Source organism: Vipera ursinii, assembly GCF_947247035.1.
Source record: "Vipera ursinii genome assembly, chromosome: 1".
NCBI classification, from domain to species: Eukaryota; Metazoa; Chordata; class Lepidosauria; order Squamata; family Viperidae; genus Vipera; species Vipera ursinii.
The window spans coordinates 286,480,937-286,504,539 of record NC_139512.1 but is presented as its reverse complement, the minus strand read 5'-3'; the positions used below and the strand labels follow the sequence as shown (position 1 = coordinate 286,504,539).

The 23,603-nt window shown below is 39.4% G+C and overlaps 1 protein-coding gene across 1 annotated transcript in view; it reads left to right on the top strand.

The window, feature by feature from the left end:
- The window catches only part of NID1 (nidogen 1), a 63,159-nt gene extending 40,011 nt beyond the window's left edge, over positions 1-23,148 (top strand). The window contains exons 13-20 of the mRNA XM_083362027.1: positions 1,171-1,386; positions 2,595-2,767; positions 11,893-12,019; positions 14,909-15,080; positions 17,843-18,000; positions 19,310-19,433; positions 20,520-20,632; positions 21,834-23,148. Of these exons, the coding sequence (XP_083218153.1) occupies positions 1,171-1,386; positions 2,595-2,767; positions 11,893-12,019; positions 14,909-15,080; positions 17,843-18,000; positions 19,310-19,433; positions 20,520-20,632; positions 21,834-21,955 (1,205 nt within the window). The 3' untranslated portion in view covers positions 21,956-23,148. The remainder of the gene's footprint in view (positions 1-1,170; positions 1,387-2,594; positions 2,768-11,892; positions 12,020-14,908; positions 15,081-17,842; positions 18,001-19,309; positions 19,434-20,519; positions 20,633-21,833) is intronic.
- Positions 23,149-23,603: the final 455 nt, after the last annotated feature.

The window sequence follows — 23,603 nt, the reverse complement described above, 5'->3', positions numbered from 1 at the left end:
TTGCCAGTAAAAAAGGTCCTGATGTAAGAGTAGCACTCTAAAAAGTACTAAGTACTAAGAGTATCTATAATTCATTATATCTTCACACTCCACTGTTTTATTTCAAAAAGAGAAAGATGTCTGAATTCTGTCACCCCTTTCTCTTCATAGGCTTTATTTACCATACAGAAACAAAGGCAGACACTCTGGCTAGAGGCTATTATCACTAAGCACCATTCACCAACTGTTAAAGTGTGTTATCCTTCACAAAGGAAATGAATTGCTGGTAAAAACTGGCATCAGATTGGTAATGCTTTGTAACAGAAGTAAAAGTGAATGGATTACAAGTACAGCTTCCTAATGTTGAAGTGTTAATTAACTTTTCTTTGAACTTCTCTTCAAAATATCACATTAAACTGACATGTTGCTTCCCAGAGGTATCTTAAAAAAATGACTCATCTTACAGCAATCTGCCTCAACCCAATGCCCTCCAGAAAGGCTGGACTACATCTGTAGAATACACAGCTAGGCTGCTGGGATCTTTTCATCTAAATACCTTTAGGGGACACATAGTTAAGAACATAGGAACAGTCTTACTGGATCTCTATTCTCTTGAGTATCTTTGTGGCCTAATACTCAAATGTTTTATGCATTCAATTTATTCAAATACATTATTTATATCTGTGGAAGAAAATGACCATTGGTTTGAGTCTGCTCCTTCAAAACTCAAAAGAAAACAATGATAGCTACTTGGAAACACTATTCCTGCAGAAAAAGAGAAAGAATAAAGACATAAGCAAGGTACTGACTGGACTGGGTCTCTGGCCCATCTAGTTCTGTAGTCTGTTCTTACAGTGGCCAAATAACTGCACAAGGTAGCCAGCAGGTGGCCTTCAGAAGCCGTCACACTACTACGAAAGCTAGTAATCATTGACCCCCATGACTTCCTTGTGTAGTGAATCCAAAGTTTAAAGACATATTGTGTCAAGAAAAAAAATAAGAAGTTTGTATCTTTTCACCGAAATTCTAAAGACAGTGATTCGTCTGAATCACCAGCCATTTCTAATATGATCTGTATGGGTTCCAGCTGACTTTGAAGTACTCGTATGGGTAGAATATGGGCTTGGGTAACTGACCTAATGGAAATAAAATTAAAGAAATTTTTACATTTTTTCCCTTCTTTTATTACAGAAGTAGAAAAGACCAAATGTCAAAGAGAACAAGAACAAATTCTGGTTTTGGGCCCAAGAGGACCTAGGCCAGTTGGCCAATTTATTCCCCAGTGTGATATCTATGGGAATTACTTGCCAACCCAGTGCCATCCTAGCACTGGCTATTGCTGGTGTGTGGATAGAGATGGTAATGAGATAGATGGCACTAGAAGTGGCCCAGGTATCCAGCCTCCATGTAAGTTGCTTCTAAGTTAATAAGTTAGTGCAATATTTTTCTTCATTTATTTTTCTTCTGCCTATTCTTACTTTCAACTTAACTAAGAAGATTGATATGAATGAACTCGAGATATTTGCAGTTATTTGTATATCAAAGCTCTGTGATTAAGTGAAAGATATATTTATACTATAAATGTGATTTGAATTATCTGGTTTTATGTTCTAATTAGGTTTCTATTTCCAATAAAAGGAACTGCAGCCAGCATGAAATGTTTTGGACACGTTTTCCGGTCAACACTGCATTTTACCCTAGTTCAGTATTTCTCAATCTTAGCAACTTTTAAGAGGTGTGGGCTTCAACTCTCAGAATTCCTCTGGGAATTGAAGTCTACACATCTAAAAGTTGAGAAACACTGCCCTAGTTGGCAACAGAAAGTGAAAGCATAGGCCCCTAGTACAAACCCACAATGATGAAACGTGTATCAAGACATCACATACCAAACTTTGATTCTTTGGACTTGCTTCCTGATGTCAGACACAAATATGTAACTCATGTGGTTTCTACTGAGATATCATAATGCACGTTTCATCACTTGATTCCTTGTGTTTCTCCCATGGATGTCTAAGGAGTGTACGTTGCTTGGGGAACTTCTCAGTTGTTCTGGTTTTTTCAACGATTTTAACATTGTTAGTAATGCATGACTGGGATCACAGGAATGTAACTTTTGACCTAAAGTGTATTGCTGTATATGTATGTGTGTATAAATAAATCATCAAGTGTAAGAGAAATAAAATAAGTTTTCAGCATTATACCTGAAAGTGTGGATTGGCTACCTTTGCTTTTTAATAGCTGCATCTCTTAAGCAAGAAGTGTAGCATGCAATGAACATATATATGCTATAGGTTTGTCTGTGTGCATGTTTGATGATGCATGCATACAATGGTGTGATCATGATTAAGTTTTGCATTTAGAATCTGATCACTTTTTGTGGTGGAGACGTGTTGCAATCTGAGACTAGGGCAGGTAAGGTCATTGGACCTAAATCTCAAATAACGATACACCAAACTGCAAAGTCTTATGCATGTATTTTAGGGATATCTTAAATATCTTAAATGATAAATTGCCAGGCTTGTACAGAATCAGTAAGATTACCTGGCCTTGTAGATACGGCAAGTCTTATGTCTGAGTAACCTGATAATGTGTGTTTTATATTATTGGTCAATAAGGTCTGGGCACAGTTGCTCCTCCTGTTACAATGGGACCCACGGCAAAACCAGATACAGTTCCCCTGCCTCCAGGAAGCCACTTACTCATTGCTCAAAGTGGGAGGATTGACCACGTCCCTCTGGAGGGGAATGTTATGAAGAAATCAGATGCAAAAGCTTTGCTGCATGTGCCGGTAAATATATCACGAACATGATACATTTTTTAAAATGTTTTCTCTATAATCTATTGTTTTTATTCTAATCTTCAAAACCATATATTCTTTTTTTTCTTTTTCCACAAAAAGTCAATAAGAAGTTTCCAATCATCCTTAAAATTTAAACTGTTGTGTATTGGGTTCTGTGCTTGATCGAAGAGATGAGGCAAGTGAGTTCAGTCAGAAACATTCTTTATTTGCTTGCAGGAACTGAACTGGGGAACAGGGCTGTGAATGCAGCTATTTATACCCTGGCCTCTAGGTGGCGGCCAATAGGTTTAAAGCAACCTATTGCCGCCCTAGAAGCAGCCAATGGCGGCGCTGGAGACGGGTTGTCTGAGGAGCTGGGAGCCGTTAGCCAGCTTCCCTGCTTAAGCAACCTTCCAGCAATCAAACCCACATGATACACTTTAGTAAAACAAAGCCCAATACATTACATAAACAGTGTACTATCTCTAATTAAAGCAGTCAGTTTAGCCATCTCAGCAAGTTCTATCATCTTCGTTATCTATTTCTCTGTTTCTATGGCTTGAAAAATGCCTCTCCAGTCCAGTGTCAGGAGCAATTGTATATTGAATGGCTAGACTTAACCTTGTGTCTGGTACATTTTTTGAACCCTGACCTTAAAAAAATAAATTGTGGCATGTATTTTTATTTGTAATTTGTGATTAAAGGCAGGGATATCTAAAGGAATAAAATGTTCCCAAAGTATTGTATTTTGTAAGTTTCCTTGCTTCTGAGATAATCAGGCCCAACTTTTAGAAACAAGTTTACTTTATGTGGAGCTAATTTTTATTGGCTTTCTAAGCAAGTCAGGATCTCCTGTAAAGTTTCCATTGTTTGGGACTCTTGGATTTTAACTGCCACTGTAGATAGCTATAAACATTTATAGGACATATAAGCTTCTTCCCAATTACTTCCTTTCTTGATGCACTTACGTTTCTACTGTAAATGTTATAATTTCCTGATAATTTCCAGTAAAGTACTCAGTGTCTATATTCTTTTTCATCTCTTCTCTGTGACTGACCTAAGTATTTCACTACTCTCCCATTTTCTTCTGCAATTACTCTGTGTTTCTTGCTATGTAGTAAGGTCTTAATCTTTTAAAATAGTTCAGTTCCTCTGAATGGGTAGCTTAGCACTGCATTTGTTTGAAAAGGTAATAGAAATCATTGATCCTGCATGTTCAATGAATGCTGCATTTTTCTCCTTAATTCCTAGTACTCTAATTATACATTCATGCCACATTTGTACATATCTTTTTTTTTCAAAGTTGAGAGGCTAATTAAATAGTGCCAGGAAATTTAGTTGACTGTAGTGTTGTTTCAGTGACAAAAGGTGTTAGAATGACAAATTTGGATACGGAGAAGACAAGACAAACAATATAAAGATAGTAACATCTGGTCAACTGAAGGATAGAATGAAACTAGAATTTCATGAAGCACAGAGATTGAGGGGAATGGATGTTTATGCTGAAATTAATATTAATTAGAATAGTTATTCTTTCATGACTCTGTGTAATATATATTTTGATTCTTCCAGAAGCCTAATCTATCTATAATTGGTATTTGGCACTTAAATATGTGAACCTGCCCTATAGAGGGTCAGAAAATTGATTTCTTTTTTTTTACAAATTTTATTGATTTTTTTAATATTACATTGACATATTTGAAAAGCAACATGGTGGCTGGGTAGTAGCAATTCAGTTACATACAGATATCATTAGTACAGATTTCAAATTGCTGCCATAAACATTTCCTCTCTTTTTCCCTTCATATATACTGCCTATTTGTAAATTTAAAGACAAGTTTTATCCTATCAATCACATAGAAAATAACTTTCTTACATATATCCATAGTTTTTAGTTTACACATATTCTAATTGTTTTAACATACAATCTTTTAGACAATCAATGACTTAATAGATTTTCAATTTTAATTTCCACTAACATTTAGATTTAACGTTTGATATTTATCGTTCCTAAGATTTTCAGTATACTCCCAATTCACCTATCACCATTCCTCACAAAATCTAATATTCAAAATACACATCCCATTTACTTAACTTCTCACCCTCTATGTCAATAAATTAAGGATACAATATGATATCCTTCCTTTTTGCTAATTTTTAGGGTATTTTTAAGTAGTAATCAACATTTCTTTTTATTTCAATATTTAATACTTCCTCTCTTCCTCTTTGTATCTGCTATCTCTTGCTTAAACTGATAATTTTCATTTTTAACATTCCATATAGACCTATTTATTACTTTCAACCAGTGCTTTTTTTGTAAAAGAAAAAGGTGCCGGAACTCACACATGTCATACAACCTGCCTTGCCTACCCTACAAGGTTCCATCCAAAAAAGGTGCCGGAACTCCGTTCTGAGCGTTCTATGAGAAAAAAAGCCCTGCTTTCAACAATAAGCTTTTAGCTTATGTACATTATTCACCTTTACATGACCTTTATGCACAAATCAATATTCAAATTAGCAATTAGTATTTATACTGCTAAATTTTAATGACCAAAACTTTTTCTTTATCTCAGTTCATAACAATGTCTTGTGTTCAACATACACATCATATCTTACAAGCTTAGCTACTGCTAAGCTTGTAAGCCGCCCTGAGTCTTCGGAGAAGGGCGGGATATAAATGGAATTAAAATAAAATAAATAAATAAATATCTATTTAAGTACATTCTGTTTCAGATTTCAATGAGATGGTCGAACCTCCATTCTTCTTGAGTCTTGTTCTGGCTTTTTTCCTTTGCCAAATCATCTTCCATGTCCTTGTTTTTGGGTCATCGAACCAATCTCCTTGTAATATCATGTATATTAATTGATATTGGCAAAACCATCCGGTTGCCAGTTTTTTGAGAGGACTTGTAGGTCTAGTGGGTCATCTCTTTATTCTTCCATATCCACGTAGTTGTTCTGAATTGTCTGTCTTCTCATCTAACTGTTCTTTTTCTAGATCCTCTAGTTCCTTCTGAGTTGTATAAGAAAACTTCCTTTTCCCAAGTTGTCAATGTCTTTTCTGGATTTTCAACTATCAATATTTGTTGAATAGTAGATTCTTCTGTCATCGTATTTGAATGTTGTATTTTGTATAGATGGTTCTTTAGTTGTGGTCAAAGTTTGGGCTTTCATATCTGGGCTGTCTTCTTGTTCCTTCCCATAGCCTCTTAGTATTTCATTGGTTGTGATAAGAATTTGGATTAGTGTTTTCAACATAGCAAGAGATTGTTGATCTTCATCCATAAATAAATTTTGTTCCTGGTCTTCTTCCATATTGGTATTTTAAGCTAAAGGCTTTACACTTAGAAAATCCAAAAGAGAGATATTTTTTCTAGGTAAGGAACACAAAGCCTTTCACAGCTGTTGTTTCAAAGTTCTAAAGGTTATGTATCTTATCTATTTCCCTGGGCAGTCAGCCAGGCCCATTTTAAAGTTTCCCTTTGAGTCCCAAAGTTGTCTTAATCTTTTCAGTTTTTTTCTTTTTCATAAGAAAGAATCCAGATTTCAACAGAAGTACACAATGAAAAATAAGAAATAAAAATATTTCAGTCTACATGCTTTGAGAAATAAGGTTCCAATTGGGATTCAGTTACTTTTTCACAAATTCTGGCAGATGGTGACATCCTAAGGACCCATCATGAATTTTTTTTCAAAGCTCTGACGAGATCCCTTTTTACTGCACAGAGCAGAAATTTGGGGCTTCTGCATGCAACTGAATCGCAATCTTTCCCTAAAAGAAAAAAAATGTTGAATAATTTGTCTGTAAGTGATTCAGTGATATTTTGTTTCCTTTGGGTGCAAGCTCTAGGCTTGAATTTTAGAAATGGGAATGGAATAAATTTAGCCCAGTGTGAAATAATTATTAGATGGAATAATCCTACTACAGTACTTCAGTTTTTTTAGCTGGGATTGAAGTGGCCGACAGACCACTCTGAGACAGCTGGCTACGTTAACAAGTTTATTTAGAATCGGACCACAGGGTATTAGGGGCTTGGGCTTTTATAGCCGGTAGCTGGCCGGCTAGTCCAATCAGCGGCAGGTCTTCTCCCGCCGAGATTCCTGAACCAATCCGCTCTTCGTATTTCTGACAGTTCCTTTGCCGCATGGCTGGGCGGCTCTGCGTTGTGTTGACAGCCAAGAGCTGTCAACCGGCTGCGCCTGCACCTTGCTGGGGAGTTTTGACAGCTGTCAAAACTCCTGCGTGTTCGGCTGTCAAAAGAGCTTTACCTCATAACCAACATTGTTTAACTTTATCATAATAACTATTTACATATAATACACCCCTTACCCCTCCCCTGGATTGTTTCCTCCCCCCTGTTGTTGTCTGTTGCTGCCTGCCCATTCGTAGTCCTGGAGGTAGGCAGGTGCTTTCTTGGTTCTGTTGGAACGTCGTTGGGGTGTTTCATTTCCAGGCTCCCTTTCCCCTTGCGGAAGTAGTGGCATTGCGTCCCCGTTGGGTGGAGTTGGGTTATCCAGTGTGGGGCTGGTGGGTGCTTGGTCTTGGTGATGAGTTGGTGACGGGGGGGTGTTTTCAGGTTTTCGTCTCCTGAGTTGGTCCACGTGCCGTCGTAGATGGCCTTCGGAGCTCGTGTTTACTAGGTATGAGAGGGGTCCGGTGTAACTTCTGGCCCAAACGGCTTGTCCTGGGGTGAAGGTTCGAGGTGGGATAGGCTGTTCTGGGTCGGCGGCTGCCCTGTCGGGATGCAGTCTGTCTAATCTAGTTATCAGCCTTCTGCCCCACCTGAGTTCTGCGGGTGATTTGCCCGTGGTTGTGCACGGTGTGGTGTGCTGGGCCAGGAGGAATTGGCTGAGGCGGCAGTGCCAATCTCCTTTTATGAACTTTTTAAACGCTTCTTTGGTGGATCTTACCATAATTTCTGCCATTCCATTCGTCGACGGGTGGAATGGGGCCGACGTAACAAGTCTAATAGAGTTCCTCATAGCGAACATCTGAAATTCATGAGAAGTGAATTGTGGTCCGTTATCGGAAACCAGGACGTCGGGGAGGCCGTGTGTTGCAAAAACCCTCCTAAGTGCTTGTATGGTGGAGGTTGTGGTTGTTTTATTGAGAGGGATGACCTCGAGCCACTTTGAATAACTGTCTACGATTATTAAGAAGTTCTGCCCCCGTATTGGTCCTGCAAAATCTAGGTGGATGCGGGACCAAGGGTTTTTTGTGGTCTCCCATTTATGGACCGGGGCGTGGGGAGGGTCTGCTCTAGCGAATTGGCATGGGTAGCACCCTCCTACGTGGTTTTCTATGTCGCTGTCAATGCCTGGCCACCATATGTAGCTTCTAGCGAGGGATTTCATTTTGACCACCCCCGGGTGTCCCTCGTGCAGTGTATTGAGCATCTGCAGTCTGTTTTTCCCTGGTATCACCACCCTGTTTCCCCATAGGAGGCAGCCTAAATGCGACGTTAGTTCTTGCTGTTTGGTGAAAAAGGGGCGGAAGTCCGGTTTGGGGCATTTTGTTGGCCACCCCGAGGTGACCCAGCGCAGGACCCTGCTAAGGGTTTTGTCCTTAGCGGTGTTGGCTGCTATGACCTTGGCTGAGAGTGGGCACTCTGGTAGCTCTGAGATGGCCAGTATGTTCCCGGCCGGAGCTGGATCTGGGTCCTCTGTTTGCAGTGGCAGTCTGCTGAGGCCGTCTGCATGTCCTAATTCTTTACCTGGTTTGTGTATCAGCTTGTAAGAGTAAGCTGATAAAAAGGTAGACCAGCGCAGGATTCTTGGGGACAAAATTTGGGGGGTTGTCTTGTCCCAAGTGAATATGCCTAATAGGGGTCTATGGTCAGTAAATATTGTAAAGGGTCTGCCGTATAGGTAATCGTGAAACTTCTTCACGCCGGCGACGATAGCCAGAGCCTCCCTATCTATTTGTGCGTAGTTTCTTTCTGCTTTGGATAGCGTTCGGGAGTAGAAAGCAATTGGTCTTTGTGTTCCATCTTTGTCCAGGTGGCTTAAGACGGCTCCTATCCCGTACGGGGAAGCATCGCAAGCGATGCAGATGGGAACGTCTTCTTTAAATAGGGTGACTGTGGAGCTATTACAAATGATGTTTTTTAGTGACTGGAAACTGTTCTCGTGTGTTCTTGTCCAGGACCACGGAGTGCCGTTATCCAATAACCTATGGAGAGGCTCCGCAATTGTAGCCTTGTGGGTTAGGAAAGCGTGGTAAAAGTTTAATAGCCCCAAGAACGCCTGGAGTTCTTGTTTGTTCTTGGGGCTGGGGGCTGTCTTGATGGCTTTGAGTTTTTTGTTAGTGGGGTGGATGCCCTGGGCGTCTATCCTGTACCCCAGGAATTCCGTGGAGGGAACTCCGATGGAGCATTTCTCCTTTTTCAACTTTAGACCGGCTGTTCTGAGCCGGTCCAGGACAGCTGACAACCTGTCAGCTAGATTGGCTTCTGTCTCTCCGGCGATGAGCACATCGTCGAAGTAGGGGCAGACCCCGGGAATCCCTTTCAATGTTTTTTCCATTATGCTTTGGAATATTCCCGGGGCTGCCGAAATGCCAAATTGCAACCTTTTTACTTTGAATGCCCCGTGGTGCGTGACGATCGTCTGCGCGTCCGCGGTTTCATTGGTTACAGGCAATTGCAAGTATGCCTGCATGAGATCCAGTTTCGCAAAGATGGCGCCGGAGCGGATAGAAGCGAGGACGTCTCTCACCGCCGAGACTGGGTAAGTGTGGGCACTTAGAGCTAGGTTCAGGGTGGCCTTATAGTCAGCGCAGAGCCTAATTTGTCCGTTGGGTTTAATAGGAGTCACTATAGGGGTCTCCCAGCTTCCCCCTTCTGTAGGTTCTAAAACCCCCAGCTTAACGAGGCGTTCCAGCTCGTCCTCAATTTTCTTTTTGAGGGCGAATGGAACCCTCCTGGCCCTAATTCTGATGGGTTGTATGGTTGGGTTTAGATTTAAGGAGATGGGTGGCCCTGTATACTTTCCCAAGGAGCCGTCGAAGACGTCTGCATATTTGTTGCAGACGGCTTCGAGGCTTGAGGCCTGTACTGCGTTGACGCCTGTGATTGCGATGCCCAAGGGGCTAAACCAGTTTAGCCCTATTAAGTTGGTGCGATCCCCTTGCGTTACCAGCACCTCTAGCGGGCCCCAAAATTTTTTATACTCTACCCATACTTGGGCTTTACCCTTTAGTTGTATAGGGGTTTTTTGGTAATCCGCCAATTGTACGTGGGGGGGGGCTCTAAGGGAATTGTCTTCCTGTTGCGCCGGCAGATTTCCTTGTATGTTTTCAGGGAGATTAGGGATACTGCCGACCCGGAGTCGACCTCCATGTCGCAGGCGACTCCTTGGAGTCTAGTTTTAATTTTTACCTTAGGGCTTAAAAAATGGACCCTGTCTACCGCCTCCACTAAACTTCCCAGGGTCTCTCTCCTATCGGCTCGGTTGGTAATCGTACCTGGGGGGGCGGCCTCCACTTCGTGTAGGTTGTCGCGGGGGCGGCTTCGGCAAACTGGTTTGATGTGCCCAGTCTTCCTGCAATTGTGGCACTTCGCGTTGCGGAAGCGGCAGCTGGCTCGGGCATGGTTGCCTCCGCAGCTGGCACAGTTGGCTTGTAGGTCTCTGTTGTTACTTCGTGGCGGGATGAGGCTCCTAGGTTTTTGTCTGTTGTTGGTGTCGCTCCGTCGGTTTTGTCGTCTCTCCATCCAGCGTTGGAGGGCATCTATGTCCGTTAGGTCTACGGTTCCGTCGTCGTCGCTGAGGGTTGTCTCGTCCTGATGCACGCTTCCGTGGTTTTCTAGCGTAGAATGTGCTGGGTCTTTCCGGTGGCTGTCTTCGTAGGCCAAGACCTCCCGGGTGACCTCGGCTAGGTTCATCTCCGGCTTGGCGATGATCTTTTTTTGGAGATGTTCGTCCCTCAGCCCAATGACTATTTGGTCCCGGATCCGGTCTTCCAGGTCCGGGAAGCTGCAGCTTCGTGCGGCGTGCCGGACTCCTGCGATGAAGTCGTTCGCAGCTTCATCCGGCCGCTGTCGTCGCTGGGCGAACTGCACCTGCCAGTATAGGTCTGAGCGGGCCGGCATATAATGCTTGTTGAGTCGGTCGGTGAGCTTGGCGTACGGAACCTCTGCGATTGGTGTTGGGCTGAACAGCCCCACGGCGGCATCGTAGACTGGGGGGCCGCTTATGTATAGGAGAGCGGCGGCTTTTCCTCTGTCGTCAGTAATTTTACTAAGAGGAAGCCCTTGACCTGCCCCAGATGCGACTCCCAACGCTCTGGATGGCGTGTGTCAAATTCTCTGACGCGTCCGAAATTGGCCATGCTGTCAAGGTCCGGTGATCCACTCCGCTGTCGAAGTTATAACTTCCAGTGACTTAGCCGTGACTTGCTCAGCTGGCTGGGAACTCTCTTCCCCTGGCTGTGACTTCAGCTCGGCGGAGCGGATCCCACCCTCGTCGCCAGTGAAGTGGCCGACAGACCACTCTGAGACAGCTGGCTACGTTAACAAGTTTATTTAGAATCGGACCACAGGGTATTAGGGGCTTGGGCTTTTATAGCCGGCAGCCGGCCGGCTAGCCCAATCAGCAGCAGGTCTTCTCCCGCCAAGATTCCTGAACCAATCCGCTCTTCGTATTTCTGACAGTTCCTTTGCCGCGTGGCTGGGCAGCTCCGCGTTGTGTTGACAGCCGAGAGCTGTCAACCAGCTGCGCCTGCACCTTGCTGGGGAGTTTTGACAGCTGTCAAAACTCCCGCGTGTTCGGCTGTCAAAAGAGCTTTACCTCATAACCAACATTGTTTAACTTTATCATAATAACTATTTACATATAATACAGGGATTACAGAAGTCCCAAGCTTTAAATAACAATCTATTCCTTTTCTATTGCTGCAATGCGATTTGTTTCTGATCACCTTAAGCCAGAAGGCAGCACTTAACCCACCTGGACTGATCCCTAAATGGTAAAGAAAATCAGACTTGATTAGAACTAGGATGTAAGGCTTTACCTTTGCATTTCCTCACTAGTCTCTTAATATTCACTGTAGAATTTTCAAGCCATTAAATTTTTAGCCATTTCTTTAGCATTACAAATGTGATATAATAGTTTGTAATAGTTTGTCTAAAATGCAGGATAAAGTTATTATTGGAGTTGCTTATGACTGCTTGGAGAAGATGGTTTATTGGACAGATATCAGCAGCCCATCCATCAGTAGAGCAAGCCTTGGTGGAGGAGAGCCAGTATCCATCATAAAGACAGGTAGGAAATTAGAGATTTCTTTCCTCACCATGTCATAATGAACCCAATGTATATTTCCAAATGGAAAAAAGATGGAAGATGATTTTCTGCAGTTAACACTGAAGTCCTCAGCATAACCTCTCATAATGTCTTGGGAAAAAAAACATCAGCCCTATGGGGTGCGTTTGAAATTAGAGAACAGAGAATTACAGTACTTGTCTCTTTTTGCTGAAAAATTGCTCGACATTCTGCTGTATCAAAAAGATTTTTAGTTGCAGAAAATACCTAATCAATTATTTTGAATCTCTAGATTCACTTGGTCTATTACTACTACTATCCAAGTTCTCATACAGGCAACCAGGCCTAGGAAACTTAGGAAAGATACTGTAGTGTAGAGTTTTATTAATGCTATCTGTTCAAGGAATGTATTGTTATATTTATTAGGTACAGTCAAGAAATATGAAAATTTGTGTAGATTTGAATGGACATGTTGATAAACCAGACTGTTTTTATCCTGAATGTTGGGATAACATTGTTCCCAAATCAGTAAATACTGATTTGATTTGCTATTTTAAAAAATATTTTGAAATAAAACACTATTATGTATTGTATTTTTTAACTTTTGATAGTTTTCAATGTTACTTATTTTAGTATAACAGGCAAATGAAGACATACGTAATTTATTTCATTAAAGTGATATGTATTAAGCTAATTTTGTTGTAATATTTTGCATGTCATTTTGATTGCATCTATTGCTACAGGGGCTTATTTTATTATCCATAATTTGTACATACAGTGCACACACTGTATCCCCAAGCTCAGTGAGATTTACTGCCTTAGAATGGAGGTTTCAATCTCAATTAGAAAAAATAACCTCTTGATTGTTTAGAAGAATTATTTAAAATGTATGTAAGGGACAGGCCAACTTGGATGAAGCTCTTCTGGCTGCTCATATCTCACAAGGCCACAGAGCAACAGCACAGCTGGCTCTGTGAAAGAGTTTTCATAGGGAAGTCTGCATGCTTAACCATTAACCCCTTCTAAGGCCTAATGAGTGAAAGTGGCTTTGCATACGTGAAATCCCATTAAAATCTATGTTCCATGTCAATTGAGTAGCCTGCGACCTTTATAATCATCTGCTCAATTTAACAGCTGCAGAAGCTACCCCATGGGGAGAAATGCTGGTCTCCTACCCTGAATCTTCAACTTTTTCCCATTCTTGCATAATCTCAACATTACAATCAAATGGGGGAACGGTTATGTTAAAAATGTCACCGCATGAAGCCTGTGTAGATTATGCCTGGCTGATTATGAGGTGGTCTGATAATCAAACATCAATCAAATTTTGCAATAGTATTTGAAGAGTTACATACTGTAATAAGTGTCTTAAAAATGGTCACATTCATTTCACTATGTGGGCAGAGTCATGTAGCTTAGTGGCTTTTACTGGCTTGTTTAATCAACTAGAAATTTTTCATCACAAAACCTAGGTTTGAAAATCTGAAAAAAGAAAAGTTCAGTATTCTTTTTTTCTTATTTAAAATAAGAAATGGAGTAGGGAGCGGGAGTGAAGAATAGCCTTAATGTCCTGGGGTTTACAATTATAAGTTAAAAACAATGTGCTCACACTCTTGGCCTAAATTGTGGTCAGTCTGTCTTGAATAGAACAAAACCCTTTTTGAGTAAAAAAAAATAATCCAGCACAGTTGAATGAATACTGAACTTTTAAAACTCAGTCTGTGTTTGTGGTCAGTCCTTGGAGCCAGTATAGAGGTTATCATCTGCTATTTCCTGTTGCCTTGGGCCAAGAAAAACTAGTTGCATACATTTTTGAGTTCTTCTAAAGCTGAAATCTCTTTTCCAGAACAATTAGTTACTTGGAGCTCTAAATGTTCTCCTTATGACTAAAAACCAATTGATTTTAAAAAGTTCTCAAAATAGGTTCTTCTCCGTTTGTTTTACAGTCAATAGTTTAAAATCATAGTATTGTACCTTTATCAGAAAAGTGTATATCTTTTATTGACATACTTACTGTAAGTATTTATAAGTTCACCCCAATTTTATTTCTTTTACTAAAAAATATAGACTTTGTCATATTTGTGAAATTATGCAGGCACCTAGTGTAGATATTTCCTTGTAGGTTGGAATGAATATGGAATGAATATGCAGTATTTGTTTTGATTAGAATGTTAAGAGTCACAATATGATAAGTACTAATGGGCTTAGTGACTTATACTGTACTGTATCACAATATATTATACCATTGTAACTTAGAGTTAGGGGAGACCTACATTTAAAGTCTCATTGAATCTTGGAGTTTATTAGGTGACTTTGGGCCAGTGACACTCTTTAGCTCAACCTATTCAACAGGCATGTTGTGAGAGAGCAATTGTGTTATTCACTATGTGAGCTCCTGAGGAAATGCAGAACAAAATCGTATCAGTCAATTAACAAAAGAAATATATTCTTCCCAACATTGTATTTATACTACTTATAGTAATTGACTTGAAGATTAGAGCAAGTGGTCCGACAACTATTGTAAATTCATAACTAAGTATATTGAAATAACAGTTGAAATCCACCAATACATTTGCTAGTTTCCTTTTATCTTCCCTTCAACAGAATGGATATTTTTGTTTCATAATTTCTCCCTCATAGTTTCTCAATACCTTTAAGCACAATAGTCTGCCTTTGCCTTACCACTAAAGAGTTATTACAATAGCAAACCCTATTTACTTTCCTTGAATTTGCCTGGAGCAAGATGAGATACTCCACTCCAGAGGAAATTGGCTCAAAATCCTCAGTACCCACACTGGATAGATAGATAGATAGATAGATAGATAGATAGATAGATAGATAGATAGATAGATAGATTGATTGATGTTTTCTTTTTATATCTCTTTCTTCAAGATTTGGAAAGTCCTGAAGGAATAGCACTGGATCACCTTGGTCATACTATCTTCTGGACTGATTCTCAGCTTGACAGAATAGAGGTAGCCAGAGTAGATGGCAGCCATCGACGTGTATTGTTTGACACTGAGCTGGTGAATCCTCGAGCCATTGTTGCAGATCCTATGAGGGGGTAAGGATGTACAAATATGCTGTTATTTTATTTCCCATATTTTCCTATTCCTATAGCCCATGCTGTCTCAGTACCTATATCAGATTCTTTACCCATGCTAAAACTATCAGTCCATAACATGTTATAGCCAAATAGACTTTATTGTAGCTTAATGTGATGCATGAATCACACGTCATAGTAAGACAATAGTAGGATCTCATAACAACCTGACTACAAATTATACAATCCATTATAGTTTAGTCTAATATGTTGTGTGAACCCAGCCTCTGAGTGTTGAATTTCTGTCAGTTTAGGAAGCACCTTGGGGATTTCCTGTTATATTTATTTATTTGATTTATGTGCTACACATCTCATCTAGAGGTGACTCTGGGCAGCTTACAAAAATTAATGTTGTATACAAGCTGAAGTTGCCAGTATGAGATGCTGTTTTCTATGCAAATGAACTTAATTTGGAATCCAGCAGTAACACAAGACTAGAAAAGGTGGGAAGGGTACCTCACATCAAGTACGACCTGATGAAAATGGAGCAGTGTTGCATGGAATAGTAGAGAAATCAAATTGACTATGTTAATGGCACAAGAAGTGGAAGAGCTCAGTTATAATAAGAAAGGCATGGCCAGGGGCTGATTGTGGAACAGATCACAAGCTGCTCATGTGCAAGTTCCAAGTCAAGCTAGAGCGGAAGAATAAAACCAAGCAGTTTCCACATTATGAGCTTGACCCTATATGCAGCATTTTCAAGAAGATCAGGAATTGCTTCTACGTCCCAAAACTCATTGAGAGAGAACCAAATGAACCACGGAATGAAATCGAAGAAGTCGTTAAGGATGAATGTGAAAAATAACTGCCAAAGACTTAAGAAAAACAAGAATCCAAACTGCATGTCAAAATAGATTATGGAGACTGCCAAGAGAAGAGAAGCCAACGACACTGAGAAAGACTGATTTCAGGAAGGAATTTAACAATAACAACAACAACAAAAATACCCCAGAGAGCTATTTAAAGAAATATTGGTTATAGAAAGGCATTCAATTGTAAGAACTATGTCAAAGAGTGGAATGTCCTTAGGAAAATAGCAATCCCAGGTGAAACGTACATTCAGGACAGGATAAAACATGAGGAAACAGGCTGGTTTCAGATCAGCTGAGGAACGAGGCATGACTCTATATCTTGTATTTATTTATTCAAACTATATGCTATTATGTATTAAGGGAGGCACAAGCTTTAACTGTGTATATGCCAGCCTCATACTAACTGAATTTTCGCTCACGTTAAACATACCTGTTATCAATATATAAATTGCACTAAATTGAATATCACACTACAGTAGTTGAACTCAGACTAATCACAACCTACCTTGTACAGCACACTAGTAAAGTATACTGAATTCATAAACTCAAATGAAAACCTAAATTGAAAACAGAGACAACATTCCCATAGTGTGCTATAATTCTAACTGTAATTCTGGTGCAAAAAAAAGGATTAAGCTATAAAGGTAAAGAAAAATGTAGAATGAAAGCAGTATGCTAAATTAACAAATAATATGAAACTGTATATTTTTACTGCTTGGTATATAGTGCTTATTGCAACTATTGGAAAAACTTTACATGTGTTTTGGTAGGCAAGTGACTTTTTAAAGGTCTGATCCTTTTTCCTTGGGAAGAAAACTTATATTCACACAAAAAGCTTACTTACTATTCACTGTGCTATGAGTTTACTCCAGATTTCTAGTTTTCCACGAACATACTGACTGAGATCATGCAACTTATTAAGCACATTATCACACAAATATAAATATAATATGCTGTGTCATTTTTTTTAAAAAAAAGAACATGTGATGGCTTAAGGGGAAAAAATGACATTGCCATAGGTGTATACTATAGGCCACCCAACCAACCAAAGGAAATAGATGAACTTTTTGCTAGTCAGTTAACTAAGGTGTGTATTCTATTCTATTCTATTCTATTCTATTCTATTCTATTCTATTCTATTCTATTCTATTCTATTCTATTCTAGATGGATTGTTTACTCAGTATGCTGACATAATAGCTCCTTATGATATGTTGAACTATAAAATACCCAGTATCATTCAGATTCAATGTATCAAATAACTATCTGACTTACCGTATTTTTCCATCTATAAGATGCACCCTTGTATAAGACGCTCTGGCATGCAAGTTTCTCCACGCCTATCAGCTGTTTGTTGCAGCACCAAACAGCTGAGCTGGCAAATCAGGAAGTTTGTCTGGCCGGCAATCTTGCCCCCTCCCATTAGTGGCAAGCCCACAGGGGCTTGACACCTGAACCAGGCGGCATGGCAACCCACACAGGCATGCCCTGGGCCGCGGAGGTTACCATTATTTTTCCGTGTATAAGATGCTGCACTTGTATAAGACACACCTGATTTTTGAACAGAGTGTTTGCAGGAAAAAAATAGTGTCTTATACATGAAAAAATACGGTATGTTTGCACAATGCCTTTGATTAGAAAGTGATTGAAGGTTCAGTGTGTTATGTAAATAGCAGGTAAATCTTGAATTTTATAATATTAATGATCAAATTATTAACAAAACAAAAAGGAGAGAGAAATACTGTGCAAAGATACTATTTCCCCCCAGGCAAGCTTGACTCCTGGTGCCTTGATGCAAATATCCATGTAATTTTATTAGGAATAATACCAATGTGATATTTCTTTTCAGGATACCCTCCTTATGCACAGTTATATTTATTTATTTGTATATGTGTCTTTATCAATACATTCAGAAATCTTTATTGGACAGACTGGAACAGAGAAGCTCCTAAAATTGAAACCTCATATATGGATGGTACCAATAGAAGAATTCTTGTTAAGGATGATTTGGGACTGCCAAATGGGCTGACATTTGACACCTATTCTTCATTGTTGTGCTGGGTAGATGCAGGTAAAGTCTTACACTGTTGAATGAACTAAACTGATGAAATAAATGAACAGCTGGATGCTAAAAATATCAAGGTGGGCCTGTAGTTATAACGGTGCTACTTCTCAATATAGAAAGTACTCAACAATTACTACCATTTGCCTTTTTCTCTACTGTTTCAAAATAGCACTGGTCACTCCTAACCTCTCATCATAGTCCAGTTTTAATTTTTCATGTCTGAAAGCACAGCTGTGAAATTCTGCTGTCTGAAATTCTCAGGACTGTCAGTCATTATAGCAATAGCAATAGTACTTAGACTTATATACCACTTCACAGTGCTTTACAACCCTCTCTAAGCAGTTCACAGTCAGCATATTTCCCCCAACAATCTGAGTCCTTATTTTACCAACCTTGGAAGGATGGAAGGCTGAGTCAACCTTGAGTCGGTGAGACTCAAACTGCCAAACTGCTGGCAGCTGGCAGCCAGCAGAATTAGCCTGCGGTATTGCATTCTAACCACTGTGCCACCACGGCTATATACTTCATTATTAGTATTATGTTAAAATACCCATGATCTGAATGTAATGGTTAGCCCTAGAATAGAATGGAACAACTCAGCTCAGCCAACTTACCACGACCAATTTGCCACGGCCAACTTACCATGGGACAGCTCACCATGGGCAACTTACCACAAGATAATTCAACAATTCAAATGAATTATTTAAAATAATTTTAAAAATTATTTTAATTTTTGTCATTCACCTTTGATTTTGCCTCTCCTTTGGCATCCTTTCTTTAATGATTCTATTTGACTATTTCTTTGATAGTAGTGTAACTGGTCCTGTGGCAAGTTGTTCCACTGCAAGTTGGCCATGGTGAGTTGTCCTGCGGCGAATTGGCTGTGGCGAGTTGGCCGTGGCGAGTTGGCTGTGGCGAGTTGTCACAGACCTACCCTAGAATGACTCAAGCATACAGAAAGGAGCAAGGAAAGCAAATGTTAAGAACGGTTGTTTTATTTACATTGGTCTTTGGGTATCCAACACAAAACAATTTGTCAGCAGCAAACAAACCTTGTAATTACATTTCTCAAAATGAATGTCTGGAAAAAATATGGGCAGGGTTAGACATGGGCTAATATAGAAGAATTGAAAAGGAAACCATAATATATACTGTATTTATCCAAAAGGGAGGAAAATCTTCAAATAATCATGTACAAATTATATGTGGAGAAGTTATCTTCTTTAACTGAGAATATATTAATGCTAAATTAAAGCCTTAGAAAGAAAAGAGTCATCAGTTTCTTGCAAAGTCCAGCTTATTTTTTCACATGCAGGAACCAAAAGAGTAGAATGTATGGATGTCAACCAGCATAGCCGTCGAAAGATCCTTGAAGGAATTCAATATCCTTTTAGCATTACAAGCTATGGGAAGAATTTATTTTACACTGACTGGAAAAGGTATGATTACCTGTTTTTGTTTGTTGTGTACTGTTTACAGAAAAGCTGGTGCTTTACTCATAGTCTCCACTCCCTCACAAATACAGGTAGTTTTCAAGGTATGAGCCTAATGTAGCCTGGCCATTAGGCTGGTGAGTCAAAAAACTCGTCAAATGAATCAGACTTAATTTTACAAATTTTTAAAATCAAATTCATTAATTAAATCAAATGAGTTGTTAAATGAACGAAGATCTGACTTACTATTACTTTCAGTAGCTGCCATGTTAACTGAACTGAGTCTTTCCCGCCAACTGCCGATCAGCTGTCTCCTGTGAGCTTGGTCAGGAACTAAATTGCCTCCCAAAAGGGCTTGCAGCCATTAGTTATTTTGTTAAAAAACAACTGCTGCTAGCCAGCTTAGGCATCTTCACATGGCTACAGAGGCCTCTTTTTGGCCACAATTTTGAATTTCTAATATAAGTACACTTTCTGAAATAATTCATTTTTGTGAAAACTTGCTAAATAAAAGTTCTTACCTGGGGGAATTACCTATATTCTTTAGGCAAGTCTGTATACTAAAAAACTACTGCATCCCCTACAGGCAGATAACTGAACTGATTTTCTGCGTGTAGGGTGTATGTGGGGGTGTTTGTGCACACACTAAAAAGTTTTGGTTTATTTAGGTCTATTTTTTTCTCTCTCTTTCTTTCTCCATTATCTTATTTATGTCTTCTCAGGGTGCCGCCGGTTAAAGATTGCCAGCGGGTAACACCCAGGGGGAGGGCCTTCTCAGTGGGCACGCCTATCCTTTGGAACCAGCTGCCCGCGGAGCTTAGGACTGCCCCTGACCTCTGTTCATTCCGCCGGGACCTGAAGACCTGGCTCTTCGAGCTCTCTGGCCCAGGCTGAGAATTTTTTAACTTTAACTGGGGTTTTTATTTTTTTCTCAGGAAATGATGTAATCTTTTTAAATTATTTTTAGCTTTTGTATTGATTTTCTTTTAAATATCCTGTAAACCGCCCTGAGTCCTTTGGAAAAGGGCGGTATATAAGTCTAAATCTATATAAATAAATAAATAAAAAATGTTATTGCTTTGTGTGCCATAGAGATGCTGTGGTAGCAGTGGATCGCACAATCTCTAAAGAGAATGATAACTTTCAACCCTATAAGCGCACTCGTCTTTATGGAATAACGACTGCCTTGGCTCAATGTCCAGCAGGTAATGGTGTGAGGTTTTTTTTTTAAGTTTGTAACGAACCGTAGAGGTTGGAATACGAAAGGAGATATACCATGGATTTCAGAAAATTCTCTGGAGAAATTCCACTACCAATAAAAATCAACGTAATTCCTAATAGTACAAATGTAATTAACTTATTGCATTTCTTTCTTTCGATTGCTTTAGAAGAGCTAAAACAAACAGAAAATATTAGCTTTTTCCTGCTTGGTAATATATTTTTAGTAGAGTATATCTTTGTAAATTTAGTCAGTTTTTCTGACTGATCAGTGGCATCAAGAATTTAGCGCTATCAAGAATAAAAAGCTTTTGGCATGCTTTCTGCTGAAATTAGAAATAAAGAACAATCTTAAATTATTCCTTGTTTATCCTATTTCTTACCTTGTTTGTGCAACTGTTAAACGAGCAGAAGAGCTAAAACAGAAGGGAGATTGAATGAAGTCAATTATTATAGAAACAAACACAAAGCTCTTGCTTAACATTTGGGAAATTTGAGTATTGGTATTACAATTTTATACAAATTTGCCATTTCAGAGCTGAATAAAAGTTAACAGAGTTTTGGCAAGTATTATTCAAGGGTACTGAGAAGAATTCTAGGAAAAGAGCTAACAAGCTATTTATAACTTTCCATGTGATATGTGGCTCACTAACAAAATACACAAGAATTTCCAATCTATTATTATTATTATTATAGTTTGTCATATAGTCAGTGAGATATTTAGACTGGATTCTCTGAAAGAACCAATGTCCTCACTTTTGTATGCAAAAGGAGGACATAACTGAAGGAATGGATGATTCATCCTAGGGTACATCATGGCTTACGTGTCCAGGCTGGTCTAATGTTTCTTTTACCTAAAAATGTTTTGAGGGTAGAGGTTCGTTCTCTCAGCTTTTGGGTTGGTTTCCAAAAGTTTTGTTACCAGGCTAAGTAACATCTTCAGCAGAGTTTAGGGGATGTCAATGTCAATGTTCCTCTGTTTATAAGGGCTTCTTGTGGTCAATAGGCCACTGAAGATGTTACCTAGCCTGGTAATGAAACATGTGGAAACCAACCCACAAGCGTGGAGAATGATCCTCCATCCTTATCCTACACCTGAGCTACAGATGTTTGCCACCATTGTAAAAAAGGTTTTATTTAATAAATAAAGTACTTGGATTCATTAAGCTGGCATGTGTTATTTTGCAGGACATAACTACTGTTCTGTGAATAATGGAGGCTGTACTCATCTATGTCTGGCTACCCCAGGAGGCCGTTCTTGCCGATGCCCAGATAACATCATTGGAGTGGATTGTATAGAAAGGAATTGATAACTGTAGCTCCCACCTTGGGGGACTACACTGCCACTAAGTAAGCAGCCAGTTTCCTTAAGATAATGGAAAGATCCTTAAGATAATTACTGCTCTTTCCCTTGGAGCTGGAAGCACGTTGCAATCGGATATTGGCACTTCTTTGCAGCCATTTGTTATACATTTCTTTTTTAAAAAGAAACAAAAGAACACAAAATATAACAACTATCTGTAACTGTGCCAATTAAATAAAAACTCCTAAATCATTTATTGTATGAATTATGGTAACAAGCTGTTACAAAGAGAAAGAGAATCAAATATTAAACATCCGTGTTTATTTAGTATGCAATCATATTTTGGAAATTCATGTATAACTTATAATTAATACAACTGAATGCCAGGCAGTAAAATACCAAGAAGGAATTTAATGAAATGACTTGAAGGCCAAAATGTAGGAGTTTATTTGTGATGATAATCAGCTACCTAAGCCAAAGAGAATCTCATATTTTTATGCCAAATATCTTAAGTAGAATCACTTTTCCACAGAACCTTTGAGCATATAAATAATATTTAGATGCTCTATTAAGAAGAATGAAAGATAACTTTTTTTCTAGTAGAGGTAGTCCTCGCTTAGCAACTGTCGTGGATAGCTATTATTCATTAAATATGATGGTAATAAATGGTATTTAAAAATCATTTTCCAACAAATGCATGCATTTATGACCAAAAAAACCCCCTCTTTAGTTTAGAAACTGATTAAAGTCTGGTCAGTTTCAGACAGCAACTGCCAGAATTGGAGAGGATGAGCTTGTTAACTTGGGGGCTAGCACTTTTTCGGAAAGTGCTGGACTGTGGAAAAAAGTAACTTACTAATAGCTTGTTTAAGCAATCTCTCTGCAAGAGGGGGAAAAAAGGAAAAAATCTGGCATAGGGTGTATGAGGTGTATGAGACACCTTTTCTGAAGGAGAAGGCAGCAACGAGTGATCTTTGCAGTGTCTCTTCTTTCTGTCATACGTCCGCTTAGTGTCCATTTCACTTAACTGATTCGTTGGAACTAATTGCTGTCACTGAATGAGGACTACTAGTAGTTTCTTTGCGTCAAAATTTAGGTGTGCTTTTTAATTACACATGGCAAGAACAATTGCTGTGGTGAAACAGCCCACTAGGTCAGGGGTAGGCAACCTCGGCTCTTTTATGACTCATGGACTTCAACTCCCAGAATTCCTGAGCCAGCCATGCTGAGGGGAAAGGGAGAGGTTTCCAAGCTGAGCCATGCTGGCTCAGGAATTCTGGGAGTTGAAGTCCATGAGTCATAAAAGAGCCGAGGTTGCCTACCCCTGACCTAGGTAGATGAATTGTTTTCTTTAGTCATTGTGTTTATTCTATGATTTCCTTGATATTAAGAAAAAAAAAAGGACTACCGGTAGAGTTTTTGTGCCACCTCCTAGCATTCAAATTAACAAAGTAGAGTCTTATAACCCACAATGTCTGGGTTAATAAAAAATATTTCCAAATGGTTTAGGAAGGTTTGCTTCTGTGGTAAAGTATATCTACAGCCCAACAAGCAAATCAAATTTGTCAAGATAGCTGTTCTAAAAGGCGGCAATTTATTTTTTTAAGAAAATAAAATGTGCATCAGAAATCACAGCTCACCAGACTTCAGTGTAA